The sequence below is a fragment of the Trichosurus vulpecula genome, chromosome 9, assembly GCF_011100635.1.
Source record: "Trichosurus vulpecula isolate mTriVul1 chromosome 9, mTriVul1.pri, whole genome shotgun sequence".
In the NCBI taxonomy this organism is placed as follows: domain Eukaryota; kingdom Metazoa; phylum Chordata; class Mammalia; order Diprotodontia; family Phalangeridae; genus Trichosurus; species Trichosurus vulpecula.
In genome coordinates this window covers 97,305,734-97,323,460 of record NC_050581.1, presented here as the reverse complement: position 1 = coordinate 97,323,460, position 17,727 = coordinate 97,305,734, and the positions used below count along the sequence as shown (strand labels likewise).

The 17,727-nt window shown below is 36.2% G+C and overlaps 1 protein-coding gene across 2 annotated transcripts in view; it reads right to left on the bottom strand.

The window, feature by feature from the left end:
* Nucleotides 1-17,727, bottom strand: part of CCDC171 (coiled-coil domain containing 171) — a 496,942-nt gene that overhangs the window by 296,175 nt on the left and 183,040 nt on the right. For both annotated transcript variants that reach the window (XM_036739306.1, XM_036739307.1), the window contains 4 exons: nt 16,280-16,382; nt 4,296-4,402; nt 2,335-2,424; nt 810-1,010 (listed from right to left, as the gene is read on the bottom strand). In XM_036739306.1, the coding sequence (XP_036595201.1) occupies nt 810-1,010; nt 2,335-2,424; nt 4,296-4,402; nt 16,280-16,382 (501 nt within the window). The remainder of the gene's footprint in view (nt 1-809; nt 1,011-2,334; nt 2,425-4,295; nt 4,403-16,279; nt 16,383-17,727) is intronic.

The window sequence follows — 17,727 nt, the reverse complement described above, 5'->3', positions numbered from 1 at the left end:
AGCACGTAGATACAGCCTTGAATAACGGGACCAGCAGTCCATATTTTATTCAATAGCCAACAGAAAGTCACTGCTGAAGTTAGTTGAGAAAAGCGGCAACAGGATCACAACAATGCATTAAAAGATTAGGTAGATAATGGTATGGAGGATAGACTGAAGAAGGGAGAGACTCCAGCTAATAAGACAAGTTAGAAAACTAATGAACTATTTTAACTGAGAAGAGAGAAGAGCCTGAAACAGAATAGCAGCAGTGAGAATAGAGAGGACTGGACAAACAGTATATGTGAACTATCATGCTGTGAGTCAAAATTTAAAAATGAAATGGGCCTTAATTCCTGGTGTTTCATAGATTTCTAAGATATAACTATTCTAATAATTAGCACTCTGGGATTATAAAAGTCTCAGACTATTAAAATGTAAATCTATAATCAGCAGACAACGTACCAGAGAAGTACATTTTAGAGCCAAGCTACTTGGCATGGTAAACTCCTTCAAAGTAGGAATTGCTGCATTTGTATTTGTATCCTCAGTGCTTCAGCATAGTTCCTTGCACTGTAGGTGCTTAATAAATGCTTGTTAATTGATTGATAGAAAGAAAATACAAATATCTCATCTTGTAAAATAGCATGATAAAGTAAAGGAGTAACCAATCTTAGGGATGTAATATGCATATTTCAAAATATATAGCATAAATTCACCTTTGGAAATAAGTCACAGAAGACCAAAAGTAGGCATTTTGATATATGTAAATGTGTAAAACAAGATTAGATGAAGACTTTTATTGACAGTACTTTTGTCTCTAGTAATACCTCAATATCCTTATGGAAAGCCTGAGAAAGCTTCTGGATTTCATTTTCAGACTGTGCTACTCGCATTTTCTCTTTCTCCCAACAGTGTAGAACATTTTGGAGTTCCACTTTTAAAGTGCCTATTATAGATTCTCTGTCTGCATACTTAGTTCGCAGGTGATTTAACTCTTGATTGACATTAACCAGTTTATCCTGTGCTTCCTGTCAAAGATACCAAAAAAAAAAAGTGGCTAGTAAGTTTATCTGATAAAGCATTTGAGCAGGTGACTTCTCAATATGCATAGTGAAGTACATAATTTCTTTCCCAGGGGGATGGGGAGGAGAAAGAAAGCACCTGAGTTAAACCAGAAAGATAGCTTGACTGGAAATTAACACAGATCCTGAAGGTTTTACTAATAAATGATTACATGATTCAAAATCACTCTCTTTCATCTTATTTGCTTCTTTTCATTCTCAAAGTTTTCAACTATAACTCCTTTTTTTTCAGAGGGCTACTAGTCCAATATCACCAAACATAATTTCCTCAGTTGCAATATATATGCTAAATTAGCAATCTGAGGTACAGGTGAAAAAAACCTATATGAAAGCTTTTTCTTTACTAAATTCCTAATTATCTTGTTGATATTTATGTTTTACTTGCAAATCTGAAAACTGAAAATGCTTTAACATTTACACTAAGTAATACTAAAACTTATTAATAAGATGCCCATCTTCCTTAATAATAAGAGAAGTGCATTTGTGATTCACTATTAAGATAAGTGCTTTAGATGAGAAATTTCAGCTCCTTTAACAACCTTCTCATGCAGTACATGTTAAAACTTCAAAAAATACTACTATGTGTCCATAAACTAATACAATAAAAATTACATAAAAATTGGGCACTCAGAAGTTTTAAAAGTTTAATTTTGTCTTGGCACAATAAAGTGCCAGCTATGAAACTTAAAAGTTTTAAATGTCAGAATGCCAAATTACAAAGCTTTTTAAATTAGTGATTCTCAGCTCTCCTAACCAGAAAAGACATGAAAAACAATTTCTCTTTCCCAAAATGATCAAAATGTATTCCAAGTTAAAGGTTTCCATTCTTTTTGTACCAAATTATTTTAAGAATAACACTACATTTCAAATTTTATCTTTTATCTTTTTTGGAATTTATGGCATTATATTTAAATTTACAAACTAGATTTAATTTGATCTTAAGCATATTTTTCCCAGTAACATAAAAACATAATTCCAAAACAATGTATATGAAGAATGATAAAATACTATTTTTAAATCTTTGGCTGAACAATATGAATTTTGAAATATGTAAAATTAAGGATAGTTTATATAACATACATAAAATATATTCAATAAAATATTTGAAGGTAAAAGTTTCATTGTTCTAATGCAAACTTTTTCATAAAGATGAAATTTTGGCTTATCTTAAAATCCAAAAGTATTCATTATAAATTTTATTACTAAATGTGATAGCCAAAGAAAAAGCTCTATTGTCAAAAGGGAAAGATAGCATTCCAAACAACTATACCTTTAGACTCTTGTTCTGATATTCCATCTCCTGTTTGGTAGCATCAAGTTCCCTAAATGTTTTTTCAGAAGTCATTTGCAGGCAGTTTAGCTAATAAAAAAGAAACAAAAGTAATTTAAAAAAAATTTTTACAAATAATAACATAAAAAGCTAACAAATATTTTATTGTATAACCAGAGGCTATATAAGAGCATCTATTTTAATTTTTTTAAGTCAATCTCAAAACTGTAATTCACTTAGTTTATACTTATATGTAGATCCTGTCATAAGTTTATATTGTGAAAGAAGGAGAGAAGGTACTCAAGCTTAAAATCTCAGTGACATTTTTATAAAATTTTATTAGATGCCACAAATCTTTATTTTTTTCATTTTCATCTTAAATACTTTAACTGCTAAATTTTTCAAGACCAAAAAGCCAAAAGCAGTGGCATTAATAAGGAAAAATACGGATAGAGATGACTGCTCATTCTACACATGCTGAAGGTATTCAGTGGGTCTCTGGCTCCATATGACAATTTCAGGGTCAGTCACATGCAGTCCTACTGGGAAGGCTTGTGGCAGGTCATCAGTTGGTCCTGCACTGCTTGTGATTTATTTTCTTTGACAGTTCATTCTTCTTTCTGTCAGACCGCTCTTTTTGCTTTCTTTGCAACCACCCCCTTGGTCTCCCCACTGCTGTCTCTGGCACTGTTTCACAACAAAGCGCATTACTAAGCCAAAGCCTGCTGAGTCGACTTTTCAACTGCGCTGAGGATCATGTGACATTCATCCTCCCAAATAACAATTCGCCGTGGGTAATATGTTCCTGGTTACTTTGCAGCTTCCAGACTTGGGCCTCAGAAGAGTTTCATAAACTACTAACAATACTAGTTACCTTATCTCGCTGGGAAAGTCCTAGAAATATTTGCTGTTTACAGAAATGTGATTATTTCCATGGTAACTTTTTTGTGATGCTTGAACAACCATACAGGGCATAAAAAAGACAATTCATTTTCTTCATTCCCCCCGTAATAAAGGCGGCTGAGGGAGGAAAGTCTTCTAAAACTGAAAGTTGATGGTTATATCACCTATAAATACTGCCTAGCACGCACAATGTTGTATGTTGTATGTTGTAGGAACTTAAAAATGTTTGTTGACTTGATGACTTGCCTCTCAGGCCAATAAAAGCCAAAGCTTGTGGAATGCAAATTTAAAACTCAATATCTATGCTATGTAACTTCTCCTTGCTTTGAACAATCTGATCATTGTTTTGTTAGCTAATTGCATCTAATATAATTATTTTGTATGATCTAATTTGACAAGATGTAACTAAACTTCAATTTTTAAGCAACAAATTCATAAAACATTTTAATACCCAAGAAGATTATCAACCAACACATTAAAACAATACAAATGAGATGATAAATATAAGCATGAGATTTTTCAGTCAGTAAACGGAAAGCTCCCAGGCTACATCAAACAGATACTTAATTTTTTTTTAAAAAAAAATCTAACTATACTTTGCTCCCTTTAGAGAACTGTAACACAGATTTCTCTTCCTTTTTTCCTAAATAATGTACTAAATAGAAGGGAACAATTCACAGTTCTTATTCAATAATACACTAAAATAGATATTATTTTCTAAATTTCCAGATGAAGATGTAGGATTTTTAAATCCATTATTTTATATGTTTAAATCACTGGCAGCCCTTTCAAAAAACTAAACCAAGGAGAAGGAAACATTAAGAAACAGAAAATAATTAGGAGTTCAAAAGTTTGGGATTACATAAGAAAATTAAATTTGTGACATATTACTTTAGGGTAACCTCAAAGAAAAAACTGTGACAGAGAATATTTCTTTTTTGCTATCACTGAAGCTGTCAATTCAACATTCTCAGTCTTTTGACCTTTGTAACAAGTAAGGAATATGTACTACGCAGGCCGAAGGCTATGTGTGTGGAGCCAAACAGTGCAAGTATTACCTCATTAGATGCATCTTCCAGCTTGTTCTGGTAATCTGTCAAGGTATGCCTCAAAGTCTCAAGGACAACAGAGAAGCTGGGAGCTTTATCTTCGTCCTTGTGGACGCCTGGAGAAAAATAGAGGATGAAAATAAAGCCCTTCAAGTCACAGGAAGACAAAAGCTAACCAAACTGTAACAGAGATAATATAATTACAGAAGGCTGCAATGACAATATGGAACATGGAATAGTAATGTTATTCTCCAAGGCATTATGTTGTGTAGACATGTTTTCCTATCCCATTAAAACAAATGGTCAAATTAAAGTTTATAAAGTAGCAGGTTTAAGATGTAAGTTACTCTGCCTTGATGAAGTCCACATGCTGCTGTTGTTTTGTGTATGTGTCAGTGACTGATAATTTGCTGTGCACCTGTTCTTCTCCATGTAACTAAAAAAAACATTCCATATTTAAAGGTTAGTTTCTTTTTTCTTTTTTTCAGTGTGCTTTGGTTCTTAGCATTTTTGACCAGTCAGGCTAGTTATAATTTACTGTTCAATCTACTTAATAAATCACTTCTGAGCCCAAGTGCACATAATTTTCTATTATGCTTGGAAATATCCTTCAACCCTTAAATTCTCTTGAGTTACTATCCAAAATAAACAATCAAAACGCTATTATCTACACAGACCTACATCATGTTTCAATTAAAACTCTTTAAAACGGATACACTCACTGTACAAATATGTATATTTCCATTTATTATACCCTCAAACTACATTTTTTAGCCGAGTTGTTTTAATCAGTGTTGCATGGTCAAATACAGTTCAAAATATTAATGTAGTATGGTCAATAGTTTTTAAATCTTTTAATTGAAGGGCTACATTAATATTCTACCTTTCTATAATTAAGTCTAAATCTTATTTCTACTTTCATAGCATGTGATATAGATGTCCCCTTTGGTCCCAACCACATAGCCACCATAACCTTGCACAAAGACTCATCACAACTTGCTTAGACAACTGCAATAGCTGTCTAAGTCTCTCTGCCTCAATTCTTTCCTCACATCAATCCGCACAACCCCCATATTGATCTTCCTGAAGCGTAATTCTGACTACGTCATCTATCAATCAATAATAAACACCAGTGGCTCCCTATTGCCTCCAGGATCAAATACAAAGTCTTTTGTTTGGTATTTAACGGTCTTCATACTTCTTTCCTACTACTCCTGTCTATTCTCTATACAGGTATACTGGCTTATTGGCTTTTTCTTGTACATGACACTCCATCTTCCATCTCCTGGCCTTTTTATTAACTGTGTCCATGGCACCTTCACTCAGTTTCCTTGGCTTCCTTAAAGACTCTATTTGAATACCACATTCTACAGGAGGCCCTTCCTAGTCCTCCACCTACTAAGCCTCCTTCTACTGTGTATATATTTTGTATGTACTTACTTTCTTGCTGTCTCCTCTCTTACAGTGTAAGCCCTTGGAGAAAAGGTGTTTTTGTTTTGTTTTTGCCTTTTTTCTATCACCAGTGCTAAGAACAATGCTTGATACAAAATAAGTACTTAATAAAAATGTGTTGGTTAATTAATGATAATCTAAGCATTTCTAGTGACCTTTCTGGGGCTACTCCCAGACTCTAATTATCCCTGGGTCCACAGAGGGCAGCAACTATGTCACCTCTTGGTATTCTAAGGTAACCTTGAGTGGTAGAGGTTTTCAAGTACTATTACCCACAAGGCCCTACAGGAGGGGTCCTCACTTATTAATAGCCAGACAGAATTAGCTTTTAGAAAGACTATTTGCTAAGTAGGTATAACAAGGGCAATTGATGAAGAAATAACTTCTCAAACTAAGGATGTACTTTCTTCTACATACGTGAGGTCCCCAGGGAGATTGGGTTCAAACTTAGAGAACCCATATGGTGAAAGGGAAAACTCACAGCTCCTGGTTTCTAAGTCAGTATCAAAGTCAAGCAGAATCAGAAAGTACATGAGAATCCCTCAAGATGGCATAAGGACTTAGCTTTAAAATTTTATCTATTTTTGTTACTTTTGTTACAATGTTATCTATTTAAAATGTTATTTATTAATGTTATCTATTTTATTGCATTTTAATTTATTTTGTCGAATATTTCCCAATTACATTTTCACATAGTTTGGTGGCACTCAAGAGGACTGCCAGCCACATGCGTGACACATGTGTTCCAAGTCTTTTTCTCTTTTCATGGAGTCCCTATGAAATTCCCCTTAGGCAGAGTTCTCTGCTGAGCTCTGAGAGTCAGTGCCGTTGTGGAATACTAAAGCTACCTGTCTTCATGGGTTAGTTTGTACTTAGGAGGGCTCTCAGCTCCAGATGCAGACATTGTTATCATCTACTGCTGTTTCAGGGATATAAAGACCAGCTTTAGTAGACATTACTACCAATAGAAATTCCAGATCTTTCTGCCTTTTGAAGTTCACAAAGTTGCGACCTGATCAATTTGGAGTATGGAAGGAGAAACTCAATCCTTCTTCCTTTCCTCTTCCCTCTCCCCCAATCCTTAACCATTAGATTCAATCATTGATTACTGCTAGTATACTTGATTCTGAACTAGCTGCTGTGTGACCCATAAGCCCAAAGGTATGTCTGATCCTTTCAGTTTATCACAAGACGTGTATCTTCATCCAAAGGTCTCTGTACTTCACTTCTCCTCTCCAAAATTGATTAAGGACTCTAGGGTAGGCACTACTTTTGTTTTTGCCAGAGTGCCTGCAGCTCCTAGAACAGCACCCTGAATACAACAGGTACTTGACAAAAGTTTATTGAATTGAAACTCTTTAACTCATTTGTAAATTATAGTTTTAGGGAGTCAAGTACAGCACGGGAAGGTTAAATAACCTATTCGTGGTAACAAAACTAGTTACATGTCAAAAGTAGAACTCAAATCTAGATTTTCCCAACTCCAATGCTGATCCTCTATCTACTACAATGGCAAAAATATTATCACTGAGAAATCTGTGGTTCTCAAAAGATAAAAGGGTCAAATGTAAAAATGGCTAGTCAGTTTTTTAAGTAATTATTGAGGAAAGGTGAAAGGAAAAATAGATTTTCTGTAAACTGTATACCTATACCTATGTACAAATATATGTGTGTGTGTGTGTGTATATATATATATATATGTATATATATATATATATATATATATTTCCATATACATATATACGTATACGTGTGTGTGTGTGTGTGTGCGCACAACCTACAAAACAGCCAATAACTGGTCATATCCAAGTAAAGCCTAGATGGCCTATTGTTGAGGATACTGTGGGAGGAATTCTCAAGCCTTCCAATTCTGAGTATCTGTGACTTATTCTGGCTCCTGAAAGACAATGAGATAGAATGGAAATAGCAGTGGTCTTTGAGTTACTCCTGACACATATTATCTTCATGGCCACAAACCAATACTCTTAGACTCTCTGAAATTCAGTTTCATCATCCACAAAATGGGGATAATACCACCAAACCTATATACCTAACAGGATTATTACAACGAATAGTATAATTTTAGAAACAGAATGAAAACAAATAACTTTAGTACCCTAAAATACACAAATGTGAGTTGTTATTATTTCACTAATATATGACACAGGGTTATGGGGAATAGGGAAGAGAAGTGGAAAGGCCAGTTCCATGTTATAAACATGGATTTCAACGTTATAACTATTATAAAGGGGATGAGCCAAAAATGTTACATTTGGACTTAATGACTTTATGTTGGAGTTTAGTCATAATGAATTAATGATATTATTGCTGAGCAACTCTTGCCAAGGTGATCTTTAGGTGGGCTATGCCTGCATTAATTCAAGATGTAAAGAAACTGAACAAGGATGTTAACACAAAACCTCAAGAAATGTAAAGCAGAACTTTTTATATATATTAAATTTAATTGCCTCTATTTTTCCCATTTAGCTTCAAGCACACAATATTTAATTTTTTTTAGACTGGACCAGTGATTTCTTTAGGTTAGGGAACTCTGAAGGAGGAAAATTCCTCCAATGATGCAAACCAGTATTATAACCTGTTTTACAATTTATAGACCTAAGAGAGACAACATGATGTCTAAGACAGCAGGCCTCAGTGCTAGAAAAAACTGGAGTTAAGTCCTGCCTCTGACACATACAAGTGTATGATGCTGGTTAACTCTATTCACTTCTGTTAGATATATGTTATAGGAAGGGCAAATAGCAAACAAATATATTTTATTGTACATGTTTAACTTCTCTTCAAAACTCGTACCAAGGGCTAGCCTAGGGAAGCATATTAGGTGGCTATCACGAGGAACAAATTTACTGTAATATCCTTTATTGTGGGAAGAAATGTTGCCCAGATCTTACTGGAATGTTTGGAATTACCTGCTGATATACATCTCAATGAACCTACATACCATTTCTGGAAACTGCCTGTGTGTTGGCCAATAAGCTGTAATGTCTGTGTGACCTTGTTTGAATTCTATATAATGAAAAACTTACAAGGGCTGGGGAAGTGGACAGCACCTTTTTCAGTTCACCCCTATTCCAAACAACTTAATATACTTCATTCTGAAAACTTTTTTTAGGCTTGGATTTGTTCTCAACTAACACTATGTATATGTTACCATTTGCTGTTCACTATACAAAATAATCTCTCCCCCCCTCCCAATTAGCAGCAAAATACCTAAAATTGTACAATTAAAAAGAATTCATTCCATTGAAGCATTCCTTCCTTCAGGTTTCTTTATTTAAACTGCAAATAGTACCCCAAAAGCACCACATTAAGTTAACACTAATAACTTAATTTTTAAGTATGGATGGGACATTGGGTGGAACATAAAGAGTTATGGATTTTTCTGACATTTCCTTGAAGAAGGAAGGCCTGGTTGGCAGCCTGGGTCTGGAAAACTCAGTTACCTCTTTCTTTTTTGGCTTTAATTTAGCAAATTCTGGGGCAGAACTCTGGTTAAGGGCTTGCCAAGCCCTTTTCAGGACTGTTTATCTGCCTTTGGGGTCCACCTGCCATCCTACTCTCACCTATGGCTCCACGAAGCTGTACATGTACAGCAGCCACATCCCAGTAAACCAAACAGGCTAAAGCGGGTGGAGGGTAACAGGCCTCAAACACATTGGTGAATGAGAGGGGTGTCTACCCCAAGTGTATGAAGACTTCATTCAACAGAAAAGGCATGACCATGAAGGTGATAGAAGCACACTATGGAGTGCTTAGAACTTGATGAGACATCAAAGATGCCAAAGTCATCCACTGCATCCTGAGACAGCACCAGTCATCTTTACTTTTGTCCTGCTACTCGACTTCGATGGCTCTGAAGAGAGAGTGAGGCCAACTACTTCACAAAATTCTGCCTCACTTAAATCCAATTTATGTGTAAGTCAAATGATATCACCCATACCATTTTACCATTTGTACCTACCTCGAGGTCCTCTGGTGACAAGTAAATGACAAAGCAGCACCTGTGGATACACTAGGAGCTGAGGTCACAACACTGCACACAGGTGGCCCAGGCCACAGGATCATTTTCTCACTGAATGGAATTAGGCCGCCCCCTGAGTATCTGAGCAGCCTTTTTAAGAACAACACCGCTCACCTCCTGGCATGAGGAAAGAGCTAAAAAAGGTGCCCTAAAAATTGTCTGCTTCACCTAACCTAACCCTAGGCTGCTTACTGAGACATAGAGGGATCTTACTCTGCAACTGAAAGACAAAAAAATGTACAAAAATTTTCGAAAAGATGATTCCACTCACCATTGTACATGGAATGTGTGCACATTCAAATCCAGTAGACTTGAAAGACCAACAACTCTTCTTGCAAGGGAACTCAGCAGGTATCATATCCAAATAGCAGCCCTGGGTGAAACAAGGCTGGCAAATGAAGGCCAGCTTACCCAATTCAGAGCCAGATATACGTTTTTCTGGAGTGATCACTCTAATGAAGAGTGTCATGAAGATGGCATAGGTTTCTCAATCAAATCTAATCTAGTTAACAAGTTTGTAAGCCTCCCAAAAGGAATGAATGACGGGATCATAGCAATGTGATTGCCACTTACACAAAAGCACCAAGTCATCATCATCAGTGCATATACTCCCACCATGAAGAACTTTGATAAGGTCAAAGAAAAATTTTATGAAGACCTGGAGACCCTCATCCTTAATGTGCCAAAAGGGGACAAACTTATAATTCTGGGTGTTTTTAACACCAGAGTAGGCGCAGACTATCAGACATGGCAGGGAGTCCTTGAAAGGAATGGAGTCAGAAACAACAGCAACAGTCACCTGAAGACACGTGCATCTCATGACTTCATCACCAACACTGTTTTGCATTTACCTAAACGCAATATGACTTCATGCACACACCCCAGCAGCAAACATTGGCATTTAAAAGACTATATCATTGCAACAAGAGACATACAAGATGTGAGTGATGAAGACAATGTGTAGTATAGGGTTCTGGACTAATCATAGACTTATCCTCTCCAAGCTAAATATTCACATTCAGCAAAAGCAGCAGCCCCAGGTAAGACAACTACCAGAAGACTTCATGTCAACAGATCAGAATGCTTCTCTAGGCCGGAACAGTTCGTGGCTAACTTGGAGGGAAAGTTGAGCCAACCCAAGGCTGTCAAGAGAAGAGCAGAAAAGGACTGGGCAGCTTTCATTTATTTATCTGGGCCAGAACATTCACAAACACCTGGACCGGTTTGATAAAAAAAATGAGGAAAGTCAATAGCTACTACATGAAACTCCACAGGCTTTACCAGGAGGACAGTTTGTCCGTCTCTAAGAAGGCAACATTTGACTCCATCACAAGTAAAGTGCAAATGAAGCTTAAAGAGATGCAGGATTCTTGGCTCAGTAAGAAAGCAGATGAAATCTAGTTTTATGCTAATAGTAACAATCCAAAGGGTTTTTATGATGCCCTGAAGGCTATTTATGGGCCAAAGACCTATGACGCATCTCAACTACTCAGTGCTGATGGAGCCGCACTGAATAATGATAAGGACATGATCATGGAGAGATGGGCTGAACACTTCCATAAATGTTCCCAACAGACTGTCATCAATCAATACTGAAGCCACTGACGACATACCTGAGGCTGAAGTCAATCCCTCTCCAGCAACTAAAGAAGAGGTATCGAATAGCATCAGGCCCCTCTCCTGCAGCAAATCACCTAGCGTTCATACCACACCAGCAGAACTTTACAAGGCAGGGGAGTCCGTTGCTCATACAAAAAATCACTGAAGTGTTCCATGCTATATGGCAAGAGAGAGTTATCCCACAGTATGCCTCCACTGTCCATCTATATAAAGGAAAAGGAAATAAGTCGTTCTGTGACAATCACAGCCGTGTCTTTCTCTAAGTCACTGCCAGCGAGAGTCTTGCCAGAGGCTGATCCCTCCCCTGGAAGATGGTCTTCTACCTGAGATCCAGTGTGGCTTCAGAAAGGGCTGAGGAACGGTTAGCATGGTGTTTGCTGCACAGCAACTCCAGGAGAAATGCCAGGAGCCAAACAGAGTTCTGTACACAATGTTCACTGATCTAGCCGAGGACTCGTGAGGGCTTGTGGAAGATCATGGCAAAATTCGGTTGCCCAGAGAAGTTCATCGGTATTGGATGTCAACTCCATGATGGCACGCTTGCACAGGTTCTGGATAATGGACAACACTCTTGGGCTTTCCCAGTCACCAAGGAAGTAAAGCAGGGCTGCGCACTTATTCCCATACTTTTTAGCATGATGCTTTCAGCAATGTTTTCAGATGCCTTCAATGAAGATGAAAATGGCATCAAGGTCAACTGCTGTGTAGGCGGCAAACTATAAAGGCTACAAGCCAAGACTAAAATGGAGGGAGAATTGGTATGTGACTTTTTGCTCACAGATTACTGTGCATTCAATGCAGCCTCTGAAGCTGAGATGCAACAAAGTATGGATTGATTTTCTGCCACTCGTGCTAATTTTGGCCTGACAATTAATACCAAGAAAACAGAGGTTCTTCAACAGCCAGCACCCCATGAAACCTAGAACCATCAGTTACAGCAAATGAAGAAATTAATGCTGCTGATTAAGTTCACTTACTTTAGCAGCATACTTTCCAGGGATGTCCACATAGATGATGAAGTTGATGCATGCACTGCCAGAGCTAGCTCAATGTTTAAGAGGCTCCAAAAGAAAGTGTGGGAGAAAAAAGGTATCAGACTAAAAGTCTACAGAGCCATTGTGCTGTGCCTGTGAAACCTGGACAGTTTACCAGCACCATGCCAGAAAAACTGCTTACATTTGAATTATCTTAGGAAGATTCTGAAGATCACCTGACAAGATAAGGTCCTTTCTTGAGATGAACTGCCAAGCACTCAAACTCTACTGCAGACAGCACAGCTCGGATGGGCTCACCACACCGTTCAAATTCCAAACATATGTGTACCTAAAAGACCATTACACATTGGAGTGGATTGGTAAAATTGAGACACTAATGCTCTGTTGGTGAAATTGTATACTGATTCAATCTGTAGAGCAGTTTGGAACTATGCCCAAAGAGCTGTAAAACCATGCATAACCTTTGACCAAGTGATACCACTACTACGTATTTATCCCAAAGAAATGAAAAAAAGGAAAAGGACCTGTATGTACAAAATATTTATAGCAGCTCTTTTTGTGAAATGAGCAGAACCAGGAGAAGATTGTACATAGCAGCAACAATATTGCATGATGATCAAAAAAAAAAAACTAAAAGACTATTTTACAAAGAACTCACACATGGCAAGTGCTCACTTGGAAGTCAGAAAAGGCAGTACAAGGACAATCTCAAGGCCCCTCTAAAGAATTTTGGAATCGATTGTGAGAAATGGGAGACACTGGCACAGGACCACTCAACATGGCGTGCCCATATCAAAGAAGGCACTGTGCTCTCTGAGCAAAGCACAACTGCAGTGGTTCAAAAGAAATGTGAGATGCACAAATTTAGAGACTAATCTTCATTCCAAATCTTCATATGGATTCTTTGTGCTCGACTGTGATAATGACTTCCACATTCATAATGGTATGATCAGCCACAGTTGGATATAGTGCACATGATCCTAACATAGTGATGTCATTTGGGTCCCCAAAGTGGGGATGGGAAGGAGGGTGAGGGGAATATAGATTCTGAACAAAAGAAAAGAAGTGGGGAAGTTGAGAACATTTTCCATGAACTAACAAGTAGGCCAATTTGACCACAGGATAGCCTATAGAGAGTAGAATAATAATAATATTTATTTACATAGCACATTGAAGTTTAGAAAACTTAACATGCTATGTAAATATTAGCTATTATTCTGCTATTCTATAGGTGAAATAAAAGTTTAAACTAGAGTGATGGCAATGGGAATGAAAGGAAGAGACAGATCAGAGAATGCAAGAATAGACAGAATCCACAAGCCCTGGTGACTGATTGGACTGGAGATGCAGGATCGAACCAATGATGGCTTCTAGATTTCCAACCAAGTGACTGGGAAGAATTTTGATGCCATGGGAATCGGCAGTAATTGGTGGCTGTTGGGGAAAAGAGTTGTGTCTTTGGACATGGTGAGTTTAAAATACTTACCATGGAAATGTCCAACGGGTAATGCAAAAGTCGGAAGATAAGAAATTTCATATTGTCAGGGAAGCAATAGCTGAACTGTGAGTAATAGAGTGAAAAGTGAACTAGATGGCTAAAGAGAAAAGCAGCCCTTCCTGGACATCTGGCTTACCAGGGTTCCTCCCAGAAAGCACCCTGCAGGGGCCTAGAAAACCACCTCTGACTCACTCTAGGGGCACATACTCATAAAATGTACTTAACTCTGGGAGAATTACAGCCAGGCTCTTCTAAACCTGGCCCCCGGAAGTCCTCTTTTGCCACCTTACAAATCCTCTTAATCTTTCCTAATTTCTCCACATGAGGAGAAAGGGAATTGAGGGTCATAGTTTTGGTAGTCTTAAGTACTCTTATAGTCTCTATAATCCATCAGTCCCTCTCTGGGTAAGACAAAAAGAATATAAGAATTCAGAGACAGCACAGGAGTACCACCAACTGTACAAGCTGAGAGGGAAAACTTAACTTTAATGTTGAAGGTCCAATCCATTTTTCATGTTTCAGTACACCTCTCTTGGTAATCTTTTTAATAAGAGGAAATATATATCCTCAAAGTATTTTACATGAAAATAGAATTTAGGAAAGCTAAATATTAACAGTAAATTACTTTAAATGAAGTCTTAAAACATCAAGTAATGAAGATAACCATCAATAATCTGGTTGAATCACCAACCATTCCCATTGTAAGTAACCTTTGGAACAAATAACATCTTTTTAAACACTAAAACTCCTTCCTGATCAAAATGGAGAAGTTTTTATAATAAATCATAATGAAAAATAAGGACTTTAAAAAGAACAGCATTAAAAGGAGAAAATTGGAAAGGCCTTTTTATTTAGTGGAGAGTAGAGCCCTCATACTTCAAATTTATTAATGACAATTCATAACTTGATTTTTAATCAATTAATCTTAAGAGTCAAAAAATATATGCCATATGATTCTTGGCATTTCAAAGTCAACTATAAAGGCACATCTAAAATATCTATATATGTTACTAATGAGCCAGAAGGCATGCTTAAAATACTACTATAACAATTTCAAAAGATATATCATCACTATATTAAAATGACACACCAATCAGAAAACCACACTTCCTATAATTGTAGAAACATTCTAAAATTTCTATAAAAGAAATATAGTACTTTGATTAAATTTCTCTTGAAGCTAGCCATCTGTATTTGTTACATCATTTGCATTATCCTTTGCTTTTTACACAATATCAACCTATGAATCACTGGTATTTCTTGGAAATCTGAATATAAGAAAAATATATCTAGTAATTCAATTAAATCACAATTAAAAATGTAAAAGTAAAGAAATTATGCAAGATGAAACAATCTTAAATATACTATAGGGCCATCGTCTAGCAGAACCAAATAAAAGCTATGAGCTCTTAAATTGTAACCATTCTAGTTTTTAAACATGGGTACAACAAAGTTTTTTGAATTTCCAGACTGCTTAAAGGAACTTATCTACTGCTTTAATACTACATTCATCCTTTAGAGAGTAATGTACGCCTTTAGCAATTTTTTCAAGCATAAAAGGTTTTTTTAGTTTTACTTGATTTGTCAAGAAATACAACTAAATTATAAGACAAATGAAATAATGTTGGGTTGCCAGAGTAACAGAAGAAAATAATTAAGATGGATAATTTAAAATTATGACATTAAGTTATTATACAATTCATAATTCTTTCTTAAGGCAAGAAGATATGAAAAAGTAGAATTTGTAGTGTTATTATAAATCTGCTACTCATTTGATAAGATAATTATATTGATTTTTATATTTTCTTGCAACATCTTTATTTGATAAAATTTTTATATTCCTAGAGCTAAAATGGACTAATACAATGGACAATAAAAGTTCACCCAAGTACACTTACCTGGACAATAGATGAATACAAATGCAGAAAATGGATATGACAATTGGCTAGAAAGCAACAGTATAGAACATGTAGAGTGTTAAATCCTGTGTCCTACATAACCTTTTTGAATATGTGACCTTTAAGTTGTTGAAGGTTGCCTCAGAATTTGGCTCGGTTCAATCAAAACATCTGTTCCCCTTGCAGGTATACTGTAAGGACTTTTTTCTCAGTTGGATTCAGAGCACAGCAAGTGAGCCCTTTTCTGTCCAATCATATACACCCCAGCACTTGTAAATCAAGTTCTGGGCTGACAACAGCAGGTCCACATTCCGTCACCCTTTCTCAGCCAGCTAGGCCAACTGACTGCTGTGAGAACTGCTCTTATCATGTCATCAAATCAAAGCATGTTGAGAAGAGGGACTGCAAGAGGCATCTGCAGAATTCCCACAATGTAGTGACTTTGGAACATTGACAGATGCATCTGTCATCTTATACCTTCAACTAACCTGATGTCCGCTGGCCAGACCCAGCAAAGCTGTCTAAGAGCAACTCCAACTCCTTCACATTCTTTTCATTCATCTCTGTTAGAAAGGCCTGGTGCTTCTTAGCCTGTTTTAGTATTGGAAAGGAAGAAAGGAAGAAAAAATTACAAATGATAATTCATTATATTATAAAAGATATATACTAAATGTAACTATAATACTGTAAATAAGCTCCCAAATAAAGTGTCAAATAAAATCTATTTTTAAAACATCTTTAACATAGAATACTACAATTTTCTGTAATACTCAGAATTCATTTGATGATCATTATGCCATGAAACAGGTAGTTTCCAAACTTTTTTTAATTGTCAGGATTTAGATATTCCACTTGACACTTTCTAATTTTATTTCTTAACTTTGTCTTGTTTGTATTAGATAACTGATTTTATTTATTTTATTAATGTTAAGGTAAATAAAATAAATATTGTTTTCTAATAAAATAACTGCCATTAATCACAACCAGTCTTAAGCATATATGATCATCTGGAAAGATAATTCTCACATCCATATTTTTATTTTTTTTCTATTTATTTAGTATTTAATTTTTCCCCAGTCACATGTGAACAACCATTTTTAACATGTTTCTAAAACTTTGAGTTTCAAATTCTCTCCTTTCCTCCCTCCCTAACACTACTCATTGAGAAGGCAAGCAATTCCATATAGGTTATATGTGTGTAGTCATGTAAAATATATCCATAATAGCCATGTTGTGAAAGAAAACATAGATTTTTTAAAAACTCAAGAAAAATAAAGTGAAAAAAGATGTTGCTTCAATCTGTACTCAGACACCATCAGTTCTTTCTCTGGGGATGAATAGCATCTTTCATCTTAAGTCCTTCAGAGTTGTCATGAATTGTTGTATTGCTGAGGACAGCTAAGTCATTCACAACTGATCATCCTATAATATTGCTGTTACTTTGTACCCATTACATTTCACTTTGCATCAACCCATGTAAGTGTTTCTAGGTTTTTCTCAGAGCATCCTGCTCATCATTTCTTATAGTATAATAGTATTCCATCACAATTACACACCACAACTTATTCAGCCATTCCCCAATTGATGTGCATCCCCTCAATTTCCAATTCTTTACCCCGAGAAAAAGTGCTGCTATAAATATTTTGTACATATATGTCCTTTTTCTTTTTGTTTTTTATTTCTTTTGGGATACAGACTTAGTACTGGTATTGCTATACCAAAGGGCATACATGGTTTTATAGCCCTTTTGGGCATAGTTCCAAATTGCTCTATAGAATGGTTAATCAATTCACAACTCCAACAATAGTACAATAATGTCTCATTTTTCCCACATCCCCTGCAACATTTGTTATTTACCTTTTCTGTCCTATTGTCTAATCTAATAGGTATGAAGTAGCAGCTCAGAATTATTTTAACTCGCATTTCTCCAATCAGT